The sequence below is a fragment of the Tetrao urogallus genome (assembly GCF_951394365.1).
Source record: "Tetrao urogallus genome assembly, chromosome: 11".
NCBI classification, from domain to species: domain Eukaryota; kingdom Metazoa; phylum Chordata; class Aves; order Galliformes; family Phasianidae; genus Tetrao; species Tetrao urogallus.
The window spans coordinates 5,784,403-5,810,999 of NC_136824.1; the positions used below are offsets into that span (position 1 = coordinate 5,784,403).

General features: G+C 45.8%; 1 protein-coding gene across 1 annotated transcript in view; it reads right to left on the minus strand.

Annotated features, from left to right (window-relative positions):
• The window catches only part of CHD2 (chromodomain helicase DNA binding protein 2), a gene marked incomplete at both ends in the record, with an annotated part of 49,220 nt that extends 22,865 nt beyond the window's left edge, over positions 1–26,355 (minus strand). Inside the window, 11 exons of the mRNA XM_079540711.1 lie at positions 481–656; positions 804–848; positions 1,343–1,443; positions 2,280–2,505; positions 3,177–3,310; positions 3,474–3,623; positions 3,920–4,042; positions 5,361–5,422; positions 10,737–10,823; positions 13,529–13,748; positions 26,294–26,355. Of these exons, the coding sequence (XP_079396837.1) occupies positions 481–656; positions 804–848; positions 1,343–1,443; positions 2,280–2,505; positions 3,177–3,310; positions 3,474–3,623; positions 3,920–4,042; positions 5,361–5,422; positions 10,737–10,823; positions 13,529–13,748; positions 26,294–26,355 (1,386 nt within the window). The remainder of the gene's footprint in view (positions 1–480; positions 657–803; positions 849–1,342; positions 1,444–2,279; positions 2,506–3,176; positions 3,311–3,473; positions 3,624–3,919; positions 4,043–5,360; positions 5,423–10,736; positions 10,824–13,528; positions 13,749–26,293) is intronic.
• Positions 26,356–26,597: the final 242 nt, after the last annotated feature.

A 26,597-nucleotide genomic window follows, 5' to 3' on the forward strand; every position in this document is an offset into this window, starting at 1 on the left:
GCTGACCTCCAGTCCTGATGATCAGGGCTGAGTCCCCACAAGAGTGCAATAAGTTGTATATAATGCCTATTAGATGGAGCAAACTCCATTTTCTGTTTTGGCCCCTTCTGGTTTTTCTTCCATGTACTCCCACACTGTATCAGCATCTTGCAGACTTCCTCTTCTCCGTGGTGTGCTGTTTTTCTGTTCAAGTGATATTAAAAATCTGCATTGCAAGAGCAGCATCTCTTCAGGAAGAAGCACTTTGCAAGGATTAATTAAAGTTCCCAATCCCCCATGCTCACCATGCCTCGAGTAAATGAAGCCAAAAGGGGTTCACATCTCTGCCTAAAGTACGAGAACAGCAAACAACCATTCAAATGCTGGAGGAAAGATTGGAAAATACTCTCTGACTTTTATTCTGACAAAACTTCATATTCACACAGTTTGCTTCATTACCCAACCTGGAGAAACAAAGCAAGAGGAGAGAAGCAAGCAAACCTTGCAGTCCCGGGTAGGAATTGTTTTGGAGTTGTTACGGTTGTTGAAGCTGTCAATGCAGTGCTGAAATTTCTTGCTTATCAGAGCTTCATCTTCCCAGCTGCACTCTGCATAGGGCAGTCCCATCCACTTGCACAGGTATTCGGGGTCATTCGAGGATGTTTTGCGACTGTTTGCTGCAAAATATGCAAAACAGCCCAAACCTCAGTTCTGTGGCTGAACCACAAGTATGGTTCACAAGGGCAGTCTAATTCATCCCTACAAACACAGCACAAGTCTTGGCTAGTAGGAAAAGTTTAGAGAGGCCAAAAATGGTCCTTTACCTGGAAAGTCAGCATGCCCTGTCGCAGACTTGCTGGTCTTCACAGCTGTGGTAGAAGACACAAAGGAAACAAGGGTTTGGTGTGCTGAGAGCCAGCAGGGGGAGCAGCACAAACAGAGCATCATGTGCTTTGATAAGAATCGTATGGAAATAGGTTGTACAGCTCTCTAGGCCAATTCCCAAAGCAACTGGATGCCAGCATCTCTGACTGACGTTGCTAAAATATCAGTGCAAAGTCCCATTTTTTATTTTTAACAAATCATGAAAGTCTAACCCCTGAGCCACCTTGCAGCCTAACCACATCCTTAACCACAGCGTCACAGAAAGCAGACCTGGAAGCAGCCAGGCCTGTGCTTCTGCAAACACCTTGCCTGCAAAGAACTGAGGTCAAAGAACTACACCAGCAGCAGCAACTTCAACAACCACCTGGAGAGTGAAATACATTCAATGCCATTCTACAGGGATACTGGAGGGCAAAGAGAAAGAGGAAGTTCATTCTGTCTTACTTCATCCCTTTACAAAAGTGTTGGATTCACTTACCAATTACTCTCTCCACGATTTGATACTGTTTGTTGAGCTCTGAAGCCAGCTCCTGTTGGCAGTTGAAATATTCCACATCTTCAGGCGATACCTTGGCCAGCCTAGATACACAAAGAAAAACAAATTAAGCATTATAATGCTTTCGTAGTGTTGAAGTGCTTACTGAGGCCATGTATAGAAATTCTACTTTGTTTTATGATTGTGTAACTAAGTCACTGAAGCAAACCACTGCTTATATGACACATTTCTTAATGCTTCCTAAAGCATCTCCTATGATAAAGCTTCACTGGGAAGCAAATGTTACAGATACTCATTGTTTCCCTGCTAAATGACTCCTTATTCTGCTGCAAGAATTAGTCACAAAAATGAAAATCAAACAGTCAGGGGATGGAAGCTGCTGCTCCAGCTTTATCACTTTGGAAACACACAGAAGCTCTCTTTATAGTCCTTGGGGAGGTCAGACAAAAACTCACATACAAACAGGCTCATCATTAACAAGGGTTAACAAGGCTGCCTTGACAAAGCCTGCAAAGCAAAATTCAGCAGCGTGTCCTGAGACGAGCCCTAATTTCCCAGCACAGCTGCTTAGTTTAGCATGCCAGGTTTCACTGCTAACTAGGAGCCCCTGTATCACCTCCAGGGCCAGATTCACTCGTGCACCATTTAGTTGTTCTCAGCTACCCAACTCCTGAGCCTGAGAACTGGCAGCATTGTGAAGCTCTGCCTCTTCTCCCTTTCAGTACCACAGATATCATTTCTATAAGGGGGATGGTTCTACAGCAGGCAGAGAGAGAGAAAAGTGTTGTGAACTGAAAACGTTTGCTTTGGTTGGAATATGCTTTGCAAGAAAAAAAATGAATGTGTTCAGTCCTGTGCGTACCTATGGCTAAAGAAGATTCACCCAAAGCCAGATATCACTGGCTGAAATAGAGCATACCATTGCTTGATCTCCTCCTCCTTTTTCTTGAAGTTTTCTAGTTTTTTCAGGCCCTTCACTTTCTGCTGTTGCAGGGACTCCTCGCTCTCCCATGTGCTGTGGATGTACGACCAGCCTTTCCATTTGATCAGGTAATGAACCTCTCCCTCATCCTTTTCAGGGTCAAAGTCAGCACTAGGGTTGCCATTAGCTTCAGTTGCATACACTGTGGTGGAAGCACCAGTGGCTGCAAAAGAAATCAGGCTGCAGTTGGTACCTTTGTTAAAAACCACTGGCCACGAACTGCATTGAAGCAGGAAGTCGTTTTTCTAACACATCCTTTGTGACAGCACAAAGAATGTCCTACAGATTCTTGAACCCGATGAGACAGGCACACAAAAGTTCTCCACACAACAGGATCTTTTTAAATCTCTATCATAAATGCCTTTTTTTTCTTTAATATAATTCAAAGGTCTCTTGAAAATATTCAAGACCATTCAGTTTTACAAAAACACTTTTGTATGGCTGTGAGAACAAAGCCTTAGCTTTATTTCCCATTATGGCTTTGTCAATGGAGCTACAAAAACTGTCTCTACTGGAAGAGCTATTTTATCTTTTAAAGGGGAGAAAAACAAGAATTGCAGAGCAATGACTGCATCTTTAAAATAGTGTACACACTAAAAGACAGCTGCCAAGCAGATAAACTTGACATTTTAGGTTTTTCAATAATAGATCGTTTAAAAACAAAAACAAATAAAAAAAACCTTCTAGAAGGAAGAAATAAGAGGCAGGCAGGAAAGGGTGAAGAGCACTGAAATAACCCTGGGCCTCACTGGAAGGCTTCAAAATTGCAAACACGTTGGAGCAGTTGAAGAGAAACAGAGAGTGCGTGACTGAATGCAGAAATAGCCGACACACCTCCTTTTTTTCCAAGCCTGATGTCCAAGACTTTTTCAATAGTTTCACTGTTGTCTTCGTGTTCATCAGCCCCTTCCCCAGTCATCTCTATCAGGTCATCAGAATCCGTCTCAAAATCGTCGTCTTCCTTGTAACTGAACAAGACCAAAACCAAACTGATAAAAAGCCCTTGACTCTGCCCAGAAACACAAGAATGGCTTCTTACATAGAGCACAGCAAGACCAGTATTTACCCTGGGGCTCAGCGCTTGTTCAGCACATGCACTGCTTAAGCAAGCCACCTCACACTTTTTGATACCTGACATTTTTGGCTGCTCTTCGTCGAGTTTGTCTCTTAGGAGTTTCACCATCTTCATCGTCGTCGTCATCTTCAGATGACACCTGTCTCTTTCTCTTCTTCCCACGCTGGAGTTTCGGAGGTTTTTTAACACTGGTTTTGGCCATTGTTCTAAAATAAGTATTAGGAGAAAGTGTTTTACTGCTACATACTTTTTTTTTTTTTGAAGTCTTTAAGAACAAACACATCTCAGATATTAGATTCCCAGACATTTAACCTGCTGTAACTACCACAGAAATCACTACTCCACTCACTGGACAAAGCAACCAGGTCCACAGGCTTGTAATCAAAGGTAATGCTGAAGAAAACAAACATGCTTTAGGAGCAAATGGCAGCTGCCTCTCCACCCTCATAAAGGTAGGAAAGACACACAGAAAAAGATACAGACTGAACCAACCACTCCATACCTCCTTTGGACAGGTCTTTTTGCTTTAATTCTCTTCGGTTCAGGTTCGCTCTCTGCACTGGTGCCTTGATCCCCTCCATCTTCATCCTCTTCTTCACCAGAAATCTCTCTTTTCCACTTTTTTCTATGGTCAGAAAAGTAGCTGATCAAGGGCCACCATATTTCAACACAAATACCTGACTAAGTAGGCACCCAACCCAACTGGGTTGATCCTAGCAGGCCACGATCACAACAGATCACCACTGCACTCTTGCTAACAAGTTGTTGACTGTGATGTGTTGTGTTGGGGATTTTAGGCTGTAATCCTCTCCTCTAGGAACAGGTCTGTCACCTGGATTTGGCTTAGCAGAGCAGCACGAGTGGCTCCCACCACGTGCTGTGGCAGGGCTGCACCCCGCACGGCCAGGCGTGCTTCAAGTTCTTCAGCTTTCCTTCCCACTTACGCATTTCTGAAATGAGGTGGGAAAAAAAATCTTCGGGGTGATTTTGAATAATCAGACATTTCTGAGAAGCGCTCGCTTCCGCTTACGGTTTACGACACGCACTGATACACTTTCTCCTTGCTGCTCAAAACCCAGAGCACTGAGTCGCATGCCATTTAACTTCAGGCAATTAAAGCTTCCAGGGTTGAAGCCAAATCCCACTGTGTGTTCGTGGAAGGAAGCAGGTTCCACGTGGGTAGTTCAGAGCAAGACCTCAGCTCTGCAATGCCCCCTCTCTCCAAGGGGTACATTGGGAGTCCTTCCCTTGATGCTGCCGCCCTCCCTGGCTTCTATTACCTCCCCTGTTGTGCTGCACTGCTGTACACAACAGAATGAGAAATTAAAAGCAAGAAAGAGGAGAGAGGGAGCTGGATCACATAGCACTCTGCTGTGCTCGAGTTTTCTCCAGCAGGCAGCTCAGTAGGCCTCATCAGCACACTTCAGTGCTTAGGAAAACTGAAAGGTATTGATTGGATGGAAAAGGCAGTAAAAATAAGCAAATTTGGCCACTGTGATGAGATCCCCAAAATGTGTTAATGGGATGTTTTAACTTGTCAGAGGGTTATGGGAGATTAAAAAAAATGAGTTGGCATTTTATTCTCCATTTCCTAAGGACGGGAAAGGAGTGAAGGTTAAACTATTTTAAGTGTCACTGAAGAATAAATAACATCATGAAGAAGTGAAAGACTGACAACAAAAAGTGAAGCTGGCTTCTTTAGATTTCCTAGACAGGCAAAATGGGAAAAAAAAACAGTGAAAATGTTGGAAAATTTCATCCATCCTAGGTTTACATTCATACTTGAATTTTTATCACCCAGAGTTTTATTACTGAAAATAGTAAATAATTCATTTTACAAGCTTTTCATGTTGATAATGTCTGTCAAACAAATAGTATTACTCTGAAAACCAATGGATAAATAATAATTCCACTATTCAAAACTCTTTTCCCTAGAAACTTACTTTCTTTTCACTTGCTTCTGGCCTCTTCTTTTTGGGCTCTCATTTTCAGATTCGCTACTTGCCTTTAATTGAAAAGAAAGAAAAATGAGGTTGTAGGCTTCACCCGGATCGTCTCCCCAAGGACACAGCTGGACACATGCAGGTGGGGAGGGGTGAGCTGAGGCACAGCTGCACCGCTCTCCCTGCAGCCAGAAGGATGCTCTGGGGAGCCATGAGGCTGCAGGAGTGCTGCCCACTGCCCCACACAGCTCCTGCAGCAGCTGAGCTCTTTTACAAGGCTGTAACTGAAAAGTGCAGTGGCAGAATGCAGAGCATCCATACTTGCCACGTCAGTATGAACCCAGTAATGGTCGGGGATGGATCAGACTGCGTTTCTGTGACTGCAGACCTACCTTTCGCAATCACACATGCGTGACCAGCTCTACTCTCATTACAGAAGCTTTCTGTACAGAAGGAAATTCTCCTAAAAGGACAACATTCTTATCACAAGGGTGTTCCCTGCTTTCCTGAATTTTTCTCCCACAGCCAAAGCAGCTGAGGAAGCAGATGGATCAGACCCTGCCCTGCTGCTTTCCTTCCTGCAAGCATACCAGCCTCCACCAGCAGACTCTCTAGCTAAATATATCGAGAGAGATGCTACGTCCTTGCTGAACTATTTTAAACGTGGGCGTCATCAACTCCCACTGGCTGAGAAAGCTAGAAAAGCTTTGTTGGGCACAACCCTATTTTTGTATAAGCCAGTCAACCACAGAAACAGATCCCTGCACACACAGCACCCCGAAACAAACAGATGACTTTGCCTTAGACACTTGCTACAGAAAGCACAAATCAGCAGGGAGCAAACTGCAGAAGAAAGCAGAAGATTTTTAAAGAGGATTTAAATGCTCTGAGAAGCCTCAGGACTGCTTGCTGTATGCATCTTGCTCATCTGAAACCCTCTTTTCAATGATGTTTTTTGCTGCAACATCCAAGCTGTGTCGGAGAGGCCCTGCAGATGAAGCCTGTCTTTGTCTGTGCCTCCTGTACATCCACCACATTCAGCAAGGCTCACGCCAAGAGCTGTTCAGAGAATGACATGAAATGGCATGAGCTGCAAGATCAGAAGTCAAGGCAGGGTACAAAGACATGCCAAATATCTCTGCAGCCTTCATTGCCATCTTCCTTTTCCCCAACTTCCTTTTTGCTCAAAATGGAGTATCGGATGCTGTGTCAGACCGAGGGCGCTGATGAATCTCTCGGGGGTTTCATGCCAGACTGACGTGTGGCACAGTGACACCCCTGCCCTGCAGCTCAGTGTGAACGTGCTCAATGCCTGTTCCACTGCCTGACATCCCTGTCTCACACACCAAGCATCCAAGAAACAAGGGACTGGCTGACAGCAGTGACTGCAGCACAGCTGACTGCAGCTGTGCGGGTGGGATATTTTTCAACAGCCATCTCTCAATGAGCAGTTACTTTTTGCTGTCTTTAGGCAAACCATGAGCAGAGAGCAGTGAGTTTTCCTTCTGCACTGCATCAGAGAAGACAAGATTTGAATCACAGAATCATTTAGGTTGGAAAAGATCTCTAAGTCCAACCATTAACCTAGAGCTGCCAAGTCTAACTTGGTGAAGTTTGTAGAAGACCAAATACATCCTTTATTGTCTTCTGAACTTCATTCCACTTGACAAAGTCCTACTTCTCAAGATCCTGCTGTCCACTCCCCAACTCCTCTGCTCTTCTCCTGCTGCTGCAGTTTCTACATAGCTGTTGCTCAACAACTCACCTTTTCCTCTTTTCTTTCTGCCTTGAAACAAATCTAACTTGTGACTCCAAGCTCAGCTGCCTCCAGCTGCATTGCTCAAAGCGCTGTTGTCTCTTTCGGGCAGCAAGCCCAGATCTTTCAGCTCTGACACAGCCAGTCCCAGCCTGAGTCACCACTGCCTGTTGCTGCTACAGCCACCCCACGCACCCAATGACTCAGCCTCTGCTCCCCAGTGTCCTCATCCACCCCGGCACCACTTGTCACCCACTCTTCCTGCCATCCTAGCACCAGGCTGCCCAGGTCCTGCCATGGCTGAAAGCTGCTTAATACTGTTCCACATGTAGTAATTACAAAACAATTAAAACAATTTTTAAAAGACCATACTATAGCAATCTCTCAGATTTCTTGACCCAGCTGTAGAACTTAGCACCGACTTGCTCCAATTGGTCCAAGGGTGTCCACCAGCCACCTTCAGCAGGAAGGGAAAACTGCATTAAGCTCGTGTTTTAATAACGTCACCTCCCCAGGTGGCATGGGCACAAGTGACAAATTCAGCCTTCAGTCCCCACCAGGATTTTATCAGTCCAGCAAGAGATGCCAGGTGTGTGTTTCTCTCTCTGAGCCTGCACACCAGTGCTGCCCAAATTGCCTTCCTTAATCCCCTTCTACTGAGTGCTGCCAACGTGCCCAATCAATTCCTAAGCCACTCTTCCCATTGGACTAGGGACCTGCCTCTTACTGTTTGCACTGCCCACCTCAGATGAAGGGTCAGTCCTCCCTTTCCATGCCTCACCCAATCCTCCCATATAATTTCATACAATCATTTGAGCTGGAAGGGACCTCTAAAGGCAACACCTCTGTAGCCAGATCAGGGTGCTCAGAGCCACATCCATCCTGACCCTGAATTGCTCCAGAGATGGGATATCCACCATCCTTTCTTCTCTGCTAGCACTTACAGTGCACACACTTTTCTAGATTAACTCTGCTGCAGCTTACCATGGAGGAATGCTATGCAAGACATGACACCACAAACATCGCACTAAGCAGAGCAAAGCAGCAGCAGCTTTGCAATTGTGGTCCTACAGACTGCCCAAGGTTGTCCCCTCACCAGCCCACGGAGGGGGCTTCAGCCCCTTGGCATGGTCCAGGCAGTGCTCCGGAGCTCATGCTGCCTGCTAGGAGATGGGAAGGCCTAAATCTCAGACAGAGCTCAGGGATTTGCTCATTTCAGGCTTAGCAGAGGCCAAGCCTGGAGAAGCTGGAGACCGTCAGCTTTCCCACTTAGTCTTCTTGTGTCTCTGATGTCTAAAATCTGAACTTTCAGCAAAGATGTGAGAAAGAGCATTAATCAAAATGCAGATGAGCAGAAATATGTATTTTTTACAGTGGTGAAACCAAACATATTTTGGGAACAGCTGTGGCGCACAACTTGTGGCCTCCTTCACAGAACAGATGCACTGTGACATTTATTACTAATGCAAATTACAAACCATCCTCTTTATAGCCTATGGATTGTGCCTGTTTTGGGCACGCTGTTTCCTGACTGCCCTGTTCTGCATGTTTCAGTTCCCCTTCATGAAACCTGAAGGTGATTTATAAGCTGCACCCAAAATGCACAGGCAATGACCGTTTGTACTGTAAGCTCACGTGTGCTCTCATTCCTGGAGCCAGCTTCAGTGCCCTGGGCAGCTCCTTCACCTTATGCAAAACAGCACTTCTGCTTCCTGCCCTTCACAGCCCACACTTCTGCCCCAACCAGAAGTTGCCAGTCTCTCTGCTTCCATTTCAGAGAGCTCCATGAGGTGCCCAATGCCCTCAGGGCACTTCCCAGAAGCCTTTCAGGCACTTAAGGGAAGGAGCTCTGCCCAAACTGGTGGTTTCGGCAGAGATTGCAGCTTCCAAAACCTGAAACAACTCTACCACCCTGACCAGGGGCAGTCAGAAGGCTGGAAGTGCTGCAGCCTGGCACCGAGTCTGACCTGCTGCCCAGGCAGTGCTGCTTGCTAGTACTGCATAGAAGTGTTAGGGAAGAAAGCAATTCAAAGCTCCTAGACATGGTGCTGGAAGTCCCAAGCAGCAAACAACAAGAGCAGGTTACTGGTGACAGGCTTAGCCCTGAAAGGCAAGAAGCAATCTTAGGTGATGTCAAGTGCCCTGTTTCGTTGCCAGCTCCAGCAGCGCTCAGCACCATGCAGGATCAGCTGTGCTGTGCCCTCCCCTTGCTGCTTTGGGTCTTCCAACAGCAAGACTTGCCACGTCCCATCTCTGCGAGGCCGCAGCACTGTGCCTGACACGTCACACCCGCCACTGGAGTTGCTCTATGGGAAGCAGGCACTGCTGCTTCAGGAGGAGAAGATTTCATTGGTCCGATTTCATTAATTTCCATGAATGAAGGGCTCATTCAGATGATTTTGTTTTTGTTTTTTACAATATTCTGTGGTATAGCAAAGTTTGTACATCTCAGAATTATTATTTTTTTTTTTTAACTTTATCGTACCTCAAATAGAAGGAAATAAAGATATTGAAAAAGAAAACAACATTTGCAAAACCACGTAATATTGTAAAACAAAAAATGACAGGACTTACCTGAACCCCTACAGGGCACTGGGGCTGCAGGCGAGGTCTGTGGCGGGTGTGACAGTGCCAGCACAGCGCATAGTGCACGCTGGGGCATCACAGAGAGGCGGCCGGGGAGCCTGGGCTTTCCTGAACTTGAAAAGGAAAACAAAACCCAAGTCAATGACGTGCCACAGGGCCTTCCTAACTGCTGCTGCAGGGACATCCAGCGCAGGAGGTGGCAGAGACCTGTGTTATGCTCGCAGTTCTCAGGCATCCACCGGTGTATTTTGGCATCAAAGCACAAACAGCCTGACCTGCTGAGAGCACCACCAGGCTCCTGTCCTGCCCAAAATCTGGCTACTTCTCTGCAGATTCCCAACTGCTTTCACATTGAAGTATCCCACCCTGCAATTTCAGTCTAAGCCTGTTTTTTTTTCTCCTCTCTAACTACTTAACCTTCCTGAAGATCTGCAGACGTGCACAAGGTCTGATAGATGGAAACGGAGGCTGCATCTTCAAAGAAAAAGCAAGTCCTGAGATAGGAACAACAGCAAGTTTTGCCTGCCATCTTCAATTAAAGCACAAAATACTCCTGACATTCAACTGAAGTGATGGTTCGTAATGCTGAACACACACACACACACAAATGCATTTATGAGCACCATCCATTCCAGGATGGGCGACAACATCTGTTTGATCGTTGTGAGGTGTTTCTGGGCACTTTCTTTTATTCCTGCTTGGATTTTCATTGTGGTTTTGTGTTTTCCTTTTTAAGCATGCACCCGCTCCTCTCCAGCAGGTTTCTACAGCAGGGCAGACCCATGCTACGCCTCGCTCTAGTGGCCGGATGAGTGTGCAGAGACCTCAGCCCATGCAGCAGGCCTCTGAGATCGGAGATTTTGGGCCACGTAGACTCAAGTGCAGCACCAGGACCTCAGTTCTGAACTCCACCATCCACAAACCAGGCTAGGACTCGGTGTTCACAAGGCAATGCAGATGAGACCAGCCTTTGTTCTCTGAGTTTAGTTGTTTTTATATGTTCAGTAATCCCTCATTCTTTTTTTTTTCCTTACCTCATCTTTTATATTAAATCGTGACGGTTCTTGTCTGCTTCGGTTTGACCTCCTAACCCCATAAACATCAGGATATTCTTCCCACATCTGCAAAATAAACAGACCATCAGCAGGCCTGCTTCGCTCCATTATTTCTGATTTCTAGAGAGGTTTGACCGTGAATATGAAAAAAATAAAAGAATCAACATAGCACCATTAGGGAATTTTGATAGCAGCAACTAGTAGACATACGCTTAAAAATCTGAAACAGATCATGATTATTTTGGGCTATTTGGTAACGCTTTCAAGCATACAATTTAACTTAGCATTATCTTTATACTGGTCATCTCTCCCATAGGGCATAAAGCACTTTCTACCTTATTCAGGCTGAAGGACAGAGCTCTGAGGCAGCCAGCCTCAGCAGCAAGAGGCAGCACTGTGCAGGTGGAATGAATGAACCTACCAACACAAAGGGTGATTCGGTCTTGCACACAGTCCTCACTACTGTTTTCCATAGAGAAACCCTATTAGCTGCTTGCCCAGCCCAGTGGCAAAAAGTCACCAGCAGCAACTTCACGTGCGAAGCCTGTGACCCATCCTGGATGGCAAGTGAGCCAGACCACCTTATTCTTCTCCTGAATGCATGGACAGGATGTGGTTCGGCAGTGCAGGTCTTGTGGAAGTGCAGAGCTCACTATTGGAAAGGGTTGTGCTCTGTGTGCTGTAACCAGGCCCCACAGCAACTTCACATTGCGTACAAAAGCAAGCCTTTGTTCTCTCTGGATGGACAGGAGGAGAAGAGGAATTCAAGAACTGATGTCCTGATGTACAGGAACGTGACCGTGTTGGTGACACATAACAACAGAAGCTTTTCAGGGCAGATGCAAACCCCTGACCCACCTCTCCAACACCTAAAACAATCCCTCTGCCTTGGCCCTCAGCAGTTTATCACTGTTCAGCTTTCTAAACCTATTCAGCATGTATCTGCTTCTCCCTCCCTCCAGTTCTCAAGTATCTCAGCAAGCAGCTGGCAGGAAAAAGAAATCAAAATGCACTGCCAGACACTGCAGTGACTTGGGACCGCAGGCATGGTGAGTGCAAGTCTGCAGCCTGGCAGGTTTTTGGTTTTTTTGCTGCTGTTGGAAAAGCAAGAAGCTAATATGACAGCAGCCTAACTGCTGGCGTGTCTATCTGTCAGGAAAAAAGGCAGAGAGAAATTAAGAGATTGTTTATTGTCCCACATGAAAGAAAAATTCAAAACGCTCTCCCAACTATTTGAGGAATTTGTCTTTTTATCTTTTAAGTGGCAGAGCTTTTGGAGGAAGAATTGCCTCCCATTACACATCAGAATAGAACCACACACAAGTGAACCTCACCTTCATGGGTGTGTCTAGAGAGATAGAATATAAACAATAATATAATTAATTGACTTGGTTATTCAAGGGAAACAGGTATGTCTGGGTTAGAGGTAGCTAAGGAGAACGCCCATTAACAGCAGAATTAAGGGAGGGAGAAGCTTCCTTATTAAAGGGTGTCTTGACCTTTAGAAGTTTTATCCATGCTAATTATCCTCTTCTACAGGGATGCGTTCCCTCATGGTGTAATCTTAATGTTTATTGTTGGGAACGTGCTTCTAGAAGGCCACAGAAGAGACAAATTCCAGTAGACTCCACTTATCAACAATGAAACAGAAATCTGAACGCTGTTACCACAACTGCCTTGCAAATGCATCCTTCCCTGGCATTCCCTAAATATGGGAGATTTACTGCAACCTGAGCAGGCAGGCCAGAGGTTGGTGAGAGGAAGAAATACGGATGCTGTATTTCTCACTTCTGCCCTCCAGGTATGTGGGGAACATGGGCTGCAAGCACTGCTCTTCTTATGCGTCACATACATAGCAATTTCTCCACAAAACTCCACCTTGTGAATGAGCTGTGCAAAGTACAAGCCACAGTTATGCATGAGGCGAGTCACACACCACAAGGCAGAAAATCATTGACCTAACCTGACCTTCCTCCCTCCAAAAATCTCACTTCACCAAGTTCCTATCTCCGAATGGGCACTTGGGCTCTTTTCCCCTCATCTTGCATCTGGTGTGTAACTCAGGTGCCTCCACCTCTTGGGTCAAGCAGAGAGCCAAGGCACAGTTGCTGCACTATGGAGGTGCAGCACCAAACCAGAGGTGCACCACCTGCGTGCCCTCCTCTACCTGTGCAGCAACAAGGTGAGGGCAAGCCTGCCTGTGTAGGTAGGACAGGGATTGCTAAGGGAGCTGTGAAAAAAAAACAAAAACAACAACCACACAACTGTCCTCAACATAACAAATAAAAAGGTTAAACCACTTTTTTCATCTTTTTTCCAAAGAGGCAGGTAGTGATGGAAACAAAACTAAGTGGCCCAAATAGAAGATAAGCACTTTCCCAAGTTGCAACCCGTGGGGAAGCTTTACTATTTCTAGATGGAGAGATCAGACGTGAGAGAGGAATGGAAGGATGGAGGGAGAGGATGAGATGACAGCGTCACTTACTGAAGACAGGCTCCTTCTCCTCCTCCATTACCTGCCTAGTGCCCAAAGGGCTGTCACGTCGAACACACAAGCTCCTGCTCACACCAATGACACAGGGCCATTCGTACACAAACCAAATGGCCAGCAAGGGGCTTGGGGACACCAGAGTAGGGAGCTTGCTTGGTTGACGTGCAATTCAGGCTGCCAAGCGGCAGGGAAGTGAAAGACAGCTAGGTTCATGCCCTGCGTTCTGCCCGTCCACGGTGGGTGCAGGGTAACAGCTCTGCAGAGCAGCAGGGGGCAATACCTTTTTAACATCTGCTATCCTTTCCTTCTTAGAGGCTGGTTTTTCTTTGGTTTCAGGAGGGGTCTGCTGGGATTTCGAACCCGTTGATTCACTTTCGGATTCAGACTGACTTTCAGAGGACTCGGAGCTGCTGTTAGACTCGCTGCCCTGCTCGCTGCCCTGCTCGCTCTCAGACTGGCTTGCAGAGTCAGAGCCAGAGGCTTCTTCGGATGCCGAGTGACTGATGGTAGAGAGAGAAGAGATTATATTTTAACTGAACTGTCAACAAGTAAAACTGAGCCGCAGCCAAGCTTCAAAGCTTGGGATAGCCTAAATGCAAGTGTGAGGCACGTGGCTTCTGACATATGCTCTGCTTGGTTGCACTGAAACGGACTCACTTCAGGGGACTCCACATTCACCTCTGCTGAATGCAGAGAGGACAGCACCAGCTCCTAATCACTGCTCGTCAACCAGAGCAATGAGGGGTGCCGCATGAGGAGCAGCGTGAGCAACACCACCAGCACTGGTCCTCTCGCTCTTCTCTCCTCTACATCCTGGTACAATCCAATTTCTGAAAGCACCAAGCACTGTGCACATTATATCATGTGTTGGAAAACATGACATTCTTTTCCAAAAGAGTAAATTCAGCAGCAGAGAGGAGCTTTATCCAGTACAAGGAGAGCAGACTATCTCCTCCTACGTTAACATGCTTTACATCAACATGTTAATATACCAAACATTCAGTTAAACACAGCTCCTCAATAAAACAAAGCGGTGAGAGGCTTTGTTACTCAAAATACCTTTTCGTCCAACCTCTCCCACAACACGTATTCTGTTCCTCTTTTCAAATCCAATTAAAGAAAACGGAAAACTCATCATAACATATTTGCCAGGGAGGCAGTATTAGAAATCTCACCATCACAAGCTAAAAAGCAGTGTTGTAATGAGACTACAAATCCTTAGAACAAGGAGCTTCTCGTTCCAAGTCAGCTCTTATCTGCTGCTAAATGCTTACATTATATTTAAGAGTATGTTGCAAATACAGCATCATGAATAAAGAGCCAGAAAAACTTCACAGAGGGAAAGCAGATGTTTAATTTTTCCTCCATTTACACAAGATACATGGAAAACTCTGCTCATCGTGATTAAAAATATACCAAAGGAAAATAAAAGCATGTATGTAATTACATAACAATATGCAGAAATCAACACACACTTCAGAGGCATCCACCAGCTGCAGGCAGCTACTGCTGACATGCCCATCCACGTGCAGATGGGAGCGGTCACGCCGGGGAGGTCGGATCTCCACTCTCAGCCCCAGATGCTCAGAACTGCTGTTAAGTCCTGTGAGGCCTCCCTGCAGCAGGCCTGCAGCTGCCTTCTCCCAGGGTGCGGGCAGAGGGCAGCAGCTGAGCGCAGCGGGAGCCTCATCCCAAATCCCTCCAGCGCAGGGCACGCAGCCAAGCTCCCGGCCGCCATTTCACAGTCATCCCTCCTCCACCATCTTAGGAGTTCATTGCTGGGGTGGTTGGTGCTCTGGCTTTGTTTGCAAGGCCGAGAATGGAAGAAGTTACATTTGTGGTGGGGGCTAGGGGAGCACAGGAATAAAAAACAGCTGTGAGCTGAAACGTCAAAGGTAAGAGACACGGAGGCTTTTCCAGCAAAGGGGAATGGACGCATCATCACTGATGATTGCTGCTTTCATTGTCCCAGTTGGTTTGGACAGGCATGAGGGTATTGCAGTGCTCCCTCCCAGAAGGACAGGAAAATCCAGCTCAACTGCCACCGTGTCCTGCTTCCGCACACCAGCACAGCTCCTGCCCACCGGCTGCGGCACTCCCAGCTCCCACACCAGGCCCTGCCCTGCTGGCCATCAGGCACACCATCCCCCCCTCCCCAGGATCCTCCTTGAATTCACCCATAAATGCGCTGACATCTGCTCAACCACACTTTTCCAACTCAGTGTCTTTCAAAGAAGCACTGAAACTTCTTTGGTGGAGATTTTTGGAAGATCTAGCATTTATTCAAGAAAACCAAGGGATTTTTATTAGAAACCATTGCAAAAGCATCCAAGAAAACGATTCACCAGCTGTTCCTGGGACAGCAGGACACATCCTGTGAAGCCACCCCTGGGGCCCTGACCTCAGAAGGCATCTGGAGGCATCCAAAGCCCTGCTGCCACCACACCAATAGCAACATCAGGCTGGCACTGCATTAAGTTGGCAGTATTCCATGGGGGCACAGAAAAAAAAAACAAAAAAACTTTTCCTCAATTGGATTTATTAGCAAGAGCTGGAAGAAATTAGAACAACGCTGGGGCCAGACAGCATTGCAGTATTGTGCAAAGACAGAGCAGCAATTGCTGGCCTCCTCCCACGCCAGAGCTCGTTGTTTCTCAAGGCCCTGAGCTTTATTAGAAGGACAGAGGAACACAGCCTTCCTAGACACGAATAGCCATCACTCATGTACATTACCTACGTTATGCAGACTGTCATTTTCTTCCTTGATGTGAACAGTGTTTTCTGAAAAGGCCATTTCCCTAGTGACAGGCACAAATGCTGCACACGCCTGCCCTACTAAGGAAAGGCCCCTCATAGTAATTTAAGCAATTAAACACAAGTTGTGTTACTCTGATATCTACTGTATTTAAACTCTTGCATGTCCTGTAGATGAGAAACGGTATGTCTTTCTCTAGGCTGCTGCAAATAATATAAAACAACAATGAAATCCAGTTAAGACAAAAGGATTTGTGCTTGTCGTCGTTTCTATATTAAAATGCTAAATCATAGTAATAAAAAGCCAATTCCATAAAGTGATCTCAATAAATACCACTGAGACAATCAGGGCAGCGCTTCCACCTGCAAACTGAATACAAGGGATTAGCAACGTGACACTTCAATTCAGGTCCCACCACTGTACATAACCCAACACTGAAGGGCTCCTTCCCAAGGCTGGTTTGGGAATATGTCCTGCTTTAAGATACATGAGTTAACATCCAAAAAGGCCTATTTTCTACTAAAGTATAATTGAGGGTAAGCTATAAACATCCAACCAGTCCCACGCGCTTCCAATTCAGTACTGATAATCACCCATTAATGCCAAAACCACAGCTGGATCTTTGGTAACTGCATTAAAGTGAGAAAATTTTTAATAGGAATTACGATCTGCTAATGCCCAGCAGATCATGTTCCTTTGTTTTCTAAGAACTACTCAGGCTGCAATTCTGTTTTAATTAAGAATCTGCTGGATGGAAGGAAAAAAATACACAAATAAAAAACAACTAAATCATCCCTTACCAAGAAGGACACATTCCTTCCAAGAAATAAGTGGCTGAATGGCAATGATAAGACCTTTCACCATCAGGCATCTACGTTTACAAGGCAATTACAGCAAGCCTGAAGCCTCCTGAGTTAGCATTTAGTATTTCACGCCTGAGCAACATGACTTCTTTCTATAGGAGATCATCTTTGCTAACAGCAACAAAACGTTTTAAATGCTCCCAACCAGTAAAAACAGCGGATGCTCTCAGAAGATAAAAGGCAAGCTGACAACTCTCAGCACTGACCCAACATGTTGCTGGAGTCAAGAGCTGCCCTGGAAATGGCTCTTACCAGCACCTGCCTGCCCATGCTTCAAAACTCAGCTCTCAATAGACAGAAGTTGAATGCAGCCAGTGGGAGAAGTGAGGATGAAAGGTCCAAGATCCTCCCATAAGCCAAATCCCTCCCAGAAATAAGATTTTGAAGTACTCAACACATCACTATTTTGAATCTAAACAAGTTTGAATCCCAACAGCAACACTCTGCTAGGCTTTGCAAGCTGAACTGGCACTTGGTGCTAGCCAAGTAATCCTAGTGCAGGCTCAAAACAGTCTTCAGCACAGGCTCCAGGAGTCGGGTAATAGCAGAAACGAAACTTATTGATCCCTGCAGGCAAACACATGCTTCACCCCTGTGTATGGCTGAGCAAAGCTTCACATGGCGTATAGATGACAGAGGCCCAGGTCCCCACTTTCATCTCAGCTCACTGTCACTGAACTGCGAACACGAAGCACTCGCTCCCACCCACCTTTACTCGGCAGCCCTTGTTCCCAACACTCACCTTTTGCTTCAGCCAGCACGAACCGGGTCTCCAGAACTTTGGAAGTATATCATGCCTAGCAGTACAGTGGAGAAAGGGGCCAGCAGCATGACTCCAATTTTGGGATAGGAAGAAGCCAGTTTGGCTATACCTGAATCCACATCCTCCTCCTCTGGCAAAACCAATGATCCTGCCACAAGGGTCAGTTGCATTCCAGCCCCATGGTAATCCTGGTTGGGAACACAGCTGAAGGGGCTGGGACATGTTCCAGCCATACACTCAGCAGGCACATGAGACCGAGCAGCTGTGCATCTCCCCCAGCCCCTGGGGCGTGCATCTTTTAGGTCCAGCTTTACCACTAGAAGGGGTTGCTCACTCCCTTTAGTTTTTCAGTGAGGGCTGCCAGCATCACCTGCCCACCAGCAGCACCGGTCATGGAAGCAACCCTGGATTTACTCCAAAGCACACAGTGGCAAAGACAATGCAAGCCACCAACTCACAACTATTTCAAACAGATATGCTTTCCTAATGTGACCTACACACAGGTGGTTCTACACACAAAGGGAATGTGACAAACCACGTAACATGCACTGATCCAGCCAGATCCCACGCTGCTTTCTTTTTAACATTTCCCTGAATATAAATGTGATGTTCTCTATTATTATATACAAACATACAGTGTGTTTACGTATACTAGGAACAAGCATTATCAGTTAATAGTGATGCATGGCCCAAGACACACAGTAGCTGTAAAAATAACAAATAAGAAAAATCAAGCCATGTAAATCTGTAGCCATGGAAAGCAACATGAGTGGTTGTGGCTACAGGTCACTTGATAAAAAGGGATAATAAATGGATCACAGGAACCGAAAATTCTCAATAGGATCCATCCTTTGCCTAAGAAAACAAAAAAGTTCACAAGCCAGCGCTATACGAAGTACAGCCGTACATAGAGCTTGTAGAAGAGCTAACTGAACAACACCCAACCCGTATCACTGAAAATAAATCCATTCATAACGTTATAGGCTTTATTTTCAAAAAAGTGATAGGCACCCACCCATCTCCTGAGGCAGTGGCTTTTTCTAGTGATAACGGTTGAGACAGTTTAGTCAACAAAGACTAAAGTTTCCCAGCCTGGGTTAGTGAATGAACTTATCTCCTGCAGGCAACAAAGCAAATGGGGGAGGGAATGGAGAGGAAGAAAAGTACTGCCATTACTCTGTTATCAGTACTCATGCACTGCTTGTGTCTCCAGTTCTAAACTACAACACACTGAAGGCAGAGAGGCTCTTCAGCACCTTAAAATACAACATACAGGTCTGGGAAAATCTGGATAGGCTGTCATGGGGCACAAGAACCCATGGCTTATATACCTGCCAGATAATCAACGTGCCCTTCAAAACACAGATGAAACGGAGGGATTTGGAGGTAGAAAAATATTTCCCCAATCTCACTTAATGACAGGCAACTTTTCTTCCTCGATAGGCACTTGTATATTCTCCATGGTAACTCTTCCTCCACACGTGACTGCAAACCCGGCTTGCAGAAAGTGGGTGTTAATTACATTTACACAGCAGCAGGCACAACAGGCCCACCGTGCAACCCAAAAACCAGGGGATTATGCACCCAGCAGGCATCCTATCTAAATAACCATCTGAATTGGCTTGTGCCACTTGCCAGCCTGGCTCAAAGGACAGGAAGGGGAGGAGGCAGAAGGAAATCTCCACAGACACCATTTACTCGCTCCAGCACAGGACTCCCAAATGCCAAAGGCAAAGCAACCCTGAGCACAGAGCCAGCTAAATATATCCTTCACTGCTTTGCTGCAGCTCAAAGCAGATGGGGCTATCTTGAATGACAAGTATTTTCCAGAAAATTTCCTCCCCTCGTCCCCCCACTACAAAGGCCCCACATTATGCTTGCATAATAAAGCAAACCAGCAGTTCATTCATGAGTGGGAGAGGGGGCTCTCCTGCTCTCTGATCTTTGGGCCAGAGGCTGAAAATGCCTGGGATGTTTAGCGGGGAGAAAAAAAAAGAAACAAAAAGACGGTGACAAAAGGAGTCACAACTTGTCTGCTTGATTAAGGAGTGCCATTGAGAACGTCCAAAGGCAGCACAGCATCCTTCCCTGCACCAGTTGCAGTGTAGAAAGTACAATTGCGGCCCTCACGGATTTGAAAGGACAGCTCTCCCCACCCCCGGGAAGGCAGCAAAGCATTGCAACGCTCAACATCCATTACTGAGCCACTCCAAACCACACGCGGCACTGAGCAGCTCCATGCAATGCAGCCAACGGGTGCCTATGCTTTTCCAGGCGGCTGAAACAAGGCGTGGGGGGGAACTCACCGTACCCCACTGCCACTCCAGCTCCTGCTTCGGGCAGCACAATGGGAACAGCACACATTGCCAGATAGAAAGAATTGGAAGCTGCAAGACAGGGAGGCTGCACAGCACGCAACATGCAAGTCAAGTCTAAACTACTGCAGCGAGCAGGTTGTGTTTTTTTCTCCCTTTAACATGTGCAAGTTTCCTTTGAGAAGTAATACGGTAAAGAAACAGAATAATATGAGAATTTGTGACTTAGAATCAGTTACAAAAAGTCAGAGGCACAGCTTCCTTCCTGGTGCCAGATGACCCGCAGTTCAGAAGAACGGAACTTGACCTAGCCTGAGAATCGCATTCCATGTGTCTGTTGAAAGCTTTTTCTAAGCAACAGATCTAAGGCTCGCCTTAAGCCTCCATTGTACAGACAGCACATGGCATGCAAAGCCCTCCAACCGACAGCCCTGCTGGCTTCAGAGCAGAGGCTCCTCCCCATGAAAGAGACATAAATGACTCCTCGAGTTAATATGTGAACAATTACACCACATCTGCACCCAGCAAGAAAACTCACAAGAAACAAACTATTACAACTTTTTTTTTTTTTTTTTTTTCCTAGGGATCTGAGTGTTCTGAAGACAGGGAATTCTTCACATTGCAACACAGTCGTTTGGAGCTGGGAGCAGAGGTTTGTGAGCAGCAAACCAATGAGGAGCACAGCAAGCTGTGAGGCTCAGTACTTGGCAAAGGCTCCCCAGGAGCCCAGCCAAAATGTGAGGCTGCATGAGCAGTTACCAGCACCATACCAGGAGAGGATCCCAGACAGGATCCCATATAGACTGCTTCTAGATAGATGATCTCAAAACGTTAACATTAAGTAAACCGTATGTTGAAAAATTATAGTTTTGTAACAGTGCTGCACAAGCAGCAGGGTCATAAATGCTACTGCATATTTGGAAAGACTAATCAACATTTTGCTTATTATATTATAGCCAGAAGATATTCCCAGCTCCAAGAAAAGAAGGCATGAGCAGTGTGACACTTACAAAAAGCTTCATCACAAGCCACCAGACACCAATTTTTCTTCTCATTGGTTTTGCTTTCATTCCAATGATCCTTTGCAGGACACAGGCAGTTTTTACCAGCGCCCCACCACCTCTTGGAAGCAGCTCGTTTGGGTTGCGTTGCGTTTCAGCACACATCTTGTCATAGAAGTACACCAGCAAAATTTATGTAAGACACCATGTCAGTAGGGCAGTGCATCCTTTGCTAGAAGGCTGCTTAACTAATTACGATAATCCAGGCTACCCCCTCCCTCAGTGTTTTTCTGTTTATATTCACATCCCTTGAAGGAAAAAAAAAAAAAGAAAGTGCTGTTCTGCATTTTCTCCATCCATTAGAGCCTTCCAGAGCCACAGAAACATTTCTCATCTTCAGAACTCGACCTAACTTAAAAGTGCAATTCCTACTGGGACTGCTGTCTGCAGCACAACAGGTGCTCATATACACCTCCATGTTATTTATCAGGAGAAGCCACTTCAGCCCACTGCCAAACCCACGCCTCACTGCAGCTGATTGGAGTTCAAAAGCAGCACAGCCACGGCATCAGAAGCGTCAGTTCAGGCACTGCTCACAGCCCCAGGTGTATACTTGAAGTTCACTTCAACTCTGAAAGAAATAGCTGTGCTCTTGACATCATTTCTCCCCCATCTGTGGGAGTGTTCCACATCAGCTTTACTCAGAAATGGGGGAAGGTTCGCAGAGGGTAACTGTTGCCCTCAGTGCTGCAGGTGAAACATCGACCCAAGGAAGCAGAACAGGTGTTTCATTTCCGATCTCAGCACAGCAGCTCCTCATGGCAGCAGCACTGTGAAATGCAGGCAGGAGATGTTTGTGGCATGGCACGTGTGCCCCAGCTCAGCAGAGCTCTGGCCGAAACACGTGCCACGTGCTACAGGAGTGTTTGTGAAGGGTTACTGAATTACCCAGGTGAGCTCTGGTTTTCCATTTTTATTCAGCAGAAGTCACGCATTTCAAGAAAACATAAAATTTAATTAGCTACCTTAGAAAGTTTAACTAAAGGACACAATCCAAAAGAGATGAAATCTAGCTAAATGCAGCTCCCTGCAGTCGGTGAGCTTTATATATAGTATCCATTCCTGGCAGCAGTCATAAAACAGGAAACTGAGAAGTTTTAGCTCTCAGAATTGCGCGTTTGTAATTTGATGAGACATTTCCTTTGAGAGGATAATGTGAAACAGAAGTCACGAAAGAAGAACAATCTCCCTTGTGCCCCCCCCCCCCCCCAGCTTACATCACTGTTTGTACGAATTCCTCACACATTACTCCTTTGGATTCCTACTCTGAGAAAGCATTTTCCCTTTTCCAAAAAAGGCCTTCGACAGCTTCATAAAGGGTTAAAGATCAAGTAGGAAGAAGAAAAATCTCATTTAAGAATGCACCAGCGCAAGTGAAACCGAAAGAGACTGTGCGCGCAGGATGGCAGAGCAGAGACACAGTAACCTGCCAGCGTGGACGGAAAGCTAGAACTCTGGTTTAGTAAACACAGTCACTGCCTCCACTCAGCCTGGATAAAGCCAGTCGTACAAAACGTGCAGGGAGTAAAAGGAAATTTAATTTTCAATGATTTAAGAATGCTGCAAGCTGAAATGCTACGAAAGACATTCAGGTGCTTGAGGAATACTATATTCTGCAATTACTTCCAAAGTACAAAAAAAGCCACAGCAAAAATAGCTCCGCTCGTTTCCAAGTCACCCCCTCCTCGCTTCCAAAAACAGCCCGCGGTTCGTTTCGTAGAAGCACAAAGGAAACCCAGAAGGCAGAGGATGAGAGAAGGGTAGCGAAGGCGCTGGGCTCCCACCGAGGGCACCCAGCGCTCCCACAGCAGCCGGCGCTCGGCACGCAGCCCGCTCCCAGCACCCAGCGCGCAGGCAGGCTGCGCACGCAGCCCCAGGCAGGGCCCAGCCTCCCGCAGCGCCGCCGTCCAGCCAGCTGTTACCAGGCGAGCGCGCAGCCAATCCCCGGCCCCGGCGAGCACAAGATGGCCTTTGAACTCCCCACCAGCAACTTCCTGCTGTTTTTAGAGTACACACAGTGCAATGCAGTATGTCTGTCAGCTATGCGGCACAAAGGAACAGCCATTTTGTGACTCGACCGGACCCGCACCAAAATGCCACGCGGAGCGGCCTTCCCCTCGCCCTTCGCGGGGTATCGTGGCCTTCCTCGTGCCGCAAAAGAGGAAGAGCTGCCCCACGCTCCCCTTGACAGAGGTGCAGCCATTTCTGCTCACAGCCTCGTTCCCCCACCCCCCCGCACGAAGTGCTCTGTCTGGAACTACATCTTCATAAAATGGCTGCCGAGGAGCAGCGAGCCGTTCTGGGCCGAGCCGGCAGCGCAGCCTGCAGCACCCTGCCCACAGAGCCACTGCCGAGTCAGAGCTGCTGCTCCAAACAACACAGCCTCAGGCCCACCCTGCTTTAACTTTTTTTCTTTCTTTCTTTCTTTTTTTCCTCCAAAACGATGAGAAGACCTAAATGCAATGGGCTGTTCAGCCCTGCAGCCTTCGTAACAAATTCCCCGCACGCAGGGATGTAAGAGCCACTGCAACAAAGGCAGGGAGCGAGCCAAGGGAAACCAAGATGGTGGCTGTGTGCTGTGAACTATCCCTGCACCACTCCAGGGGTCACAGGACCCCCACCTGCATTGCACTGCTGCAGCTCACATCAGGGTTGCACTGAACGTGTCCAGCACAAGCTCCCACCTTTCAAGAAGGGTAAAACGAAGGATGCTGGGAAGCATCAGGACTGTGTTTGGCTACATGCAATTCATGCCCCCAACACACAGGTGGTGGTTATTAGAACCTCACCCACGTGGAGGAGGTGGCCCAGAATTGATCACTTGACAGCAGGGCAGGCCCAGCACTGTGGGGAGAAGGGACATGAGGGCAGGTGTGGTTGGTCCCCCAGGGGCACCACCACAGCACTCCTTCAGCTCACAGACTGGGGGCTCAGCATCGTTTTGTCCCCAGCAATGATCACCCGCTCCAGGACAACCCTCAGACGGATTCTGGTTTGTTCACACAGCTTTTCACTTCCTTTGGGACTGGCAATGCAGGTGTCAATTCCAAATACTCCCCAGGCTGCGCACTGAAGGAGCACTGAAGTATTATATTTTCTTCTCCTTTAACATCTTTTCCTAGTCCTGTATTTTGGCATCTCCAGCTCAAGGGGTAGTGGTTGTATCCACCTTATCCACCCACTGCCACCATCCACACCTCCGATCCAGGACTACAGACCAGGACTTCACAAATGTACACATGGTCACAACTCAGGAAAGAAAAAAAAAAAAAGAAAAAAAAAAAAAAAAAAAGGCCAGCAGCATTTGAGGTGCAGACATGAGCGCAGCTCTGGGCTGCAGTAAAGCAAAGTGGTGGCTTTACTTCCTAGAAATCATTTCCCCTGCAACTTCAAGTCAACCTCAGGAAGTAAAGCCCATTTTACGACATTCAGCTGACTCACAGCTCAGAAGCCAGCTCGACAGGGCTCACTCACAAACAGCCCGTGTTCAATTGTTCCCACACCTCAGGTGAGGGGATGTTACCCACAGCAAGTTTATTTAGGGAAGAACAGTGGAAGAGGCAGGGTAACCTCACAACAGGTGTTGCGTATAAATCAATCGAGATAAACAACCTTTCAAAGAAATCAGCAAAATCACACATGTGAGACTATGCAAATATAATCACCCCGAGGACAAAAACACAAAGGTCTTCTTTCTGTGCAGCTACTGCTAGATGTCTCTGTTTTCACCTCCTATTCAGCACAGTATTTCTAGCAGATACGCTGCCTTAATTTTGATTTCCTGAGCAAATCACACCTACTATTGCTTTAGCTGTCAACCCGCACTTAAAACAACCAGAAAAACAAAGTGAATACTCTTTTTTCTTTTTTTTAAATAAGACTTCTAAAGCAATATCAGCAGTATTTCTAACAACACGAATATTAAGGTTTGAAAATCTGACTTATTTTCAGATTGCATTACTATAACATCACTGTATAGGTGCTATACATAATGTTTCAACATCCCTAAAGCTAACGTTATTAATAATCATTTTAAACTTACCCCCATCCATTCTAGGATTAAAAATTTGACCGCAGTCTAAATACATCTCAAATACCATAAATGTATTTTAGAATGTCACAGCACTTTGATAATATTCCCACAGTATTTCAAGTGTGCGTTTAAGGTTAAATAATGGACATCAAAAATACCAGTCAAACACCTGCAAACATCACATCAGAGCACATGTGATACCACAAACTGTTCAGAATTTTTTTTATTAGTGCGACTTAAAAATTACTTCACACCAAAGGAAAAATAATAAGCAGGCCAGAATTCCATCAAAATTAACAAAATGCAAAACTCGGCGTATTTACAAACCAGAAGACAAAATGCATGTAAATTAATTTTCAATATATATATTTTTTAAGTCGACCCATTAAATATAAAAATGAGCAATTGGTAATTATACTCGTGCATTCTTAACGAACCAACATTGTCAGTATTCCATACTTTTCCTACATCAAGGTTCAGTTCATAAAAACCTGTAAAGAATCTAATTACTTCACAAAATAAATAAAAATACTCCCAGCAATAATACATTAAATAAACAGACAATGCATTTGCAGCCTCTTGTTAGCAGCCCCAGTTTGTATTTTATAATACAAAATGCTACGCCACTGGAGAAAAGTTGAGTATAAATTGTATGAAAATATTCTAAAATATCAAAACAGCATCAAAGTTCCACAAGCTCAAATAAAAAATGAAGTAAGGGCTACCGGACAGAAAGGCACTTTTCAGTTTATATTTTAAAATGAGCTTTTTTTCATTCATGCAACTTTTTCTTGTGTCTATTTACTATAATTTACTACTACACCAGGCTTCTGTATGGCCCTCAGTTAAAGTTTAGACTTCTGAGATTCTTCAAAGAAAAATTTGCCTTGTATGTAAAATGGTGCAATGCAGCAATGGCTAAACCGACAAGGTCATTTTTCACAGCACAAAAAACCTAAAAACTGAAATTCAAAAGCTGGAAAAACATCATACAGAGAAAAGGGCTCCCCTGAATGAAGGTACAGTACCTTTTGACTATGACATGGGCCCTTAAGTCACAACACAACTTTCAGAAATTGCTACCAAAAAAATTAGGGTGTGGCATGCTAACAATCTCAAGGTCATTCCTTAAAAAGGAAACAAAAATCAGTAAAATGTTTTGTATTCAGCACTGACAGGAACCCAAGGCTGTCAAAGTAAACAGGGTATTCACAGGTTTTACCAAAAAAAAAAAAAGAAAGTTGATAGATCATACCTCGATGCATTGCTGTGGACTGAACCCTCCTCTCCTTGGCTTTTGTCCTTATTTCTCATCATCTTTTTATTCTTAAATAATAAGAGGGGGTCAGGGATGTCTGCTTGCTTTGAAGTCCTGTGCCCAGGTATTTACTGTCAAAAGTTGAAAGAAAGGTAAGGTCCCAGCTCGTTTCACTGGCTTTCATTATCAGGAACAAAGTCCTGACGCTGCAATGATATTGTTGTAACAATACACAAAACTGATCGACACAGCAAAACGGAGATTTAAAACAAATAATCATTTTTTAGAGAAAAAAATACGG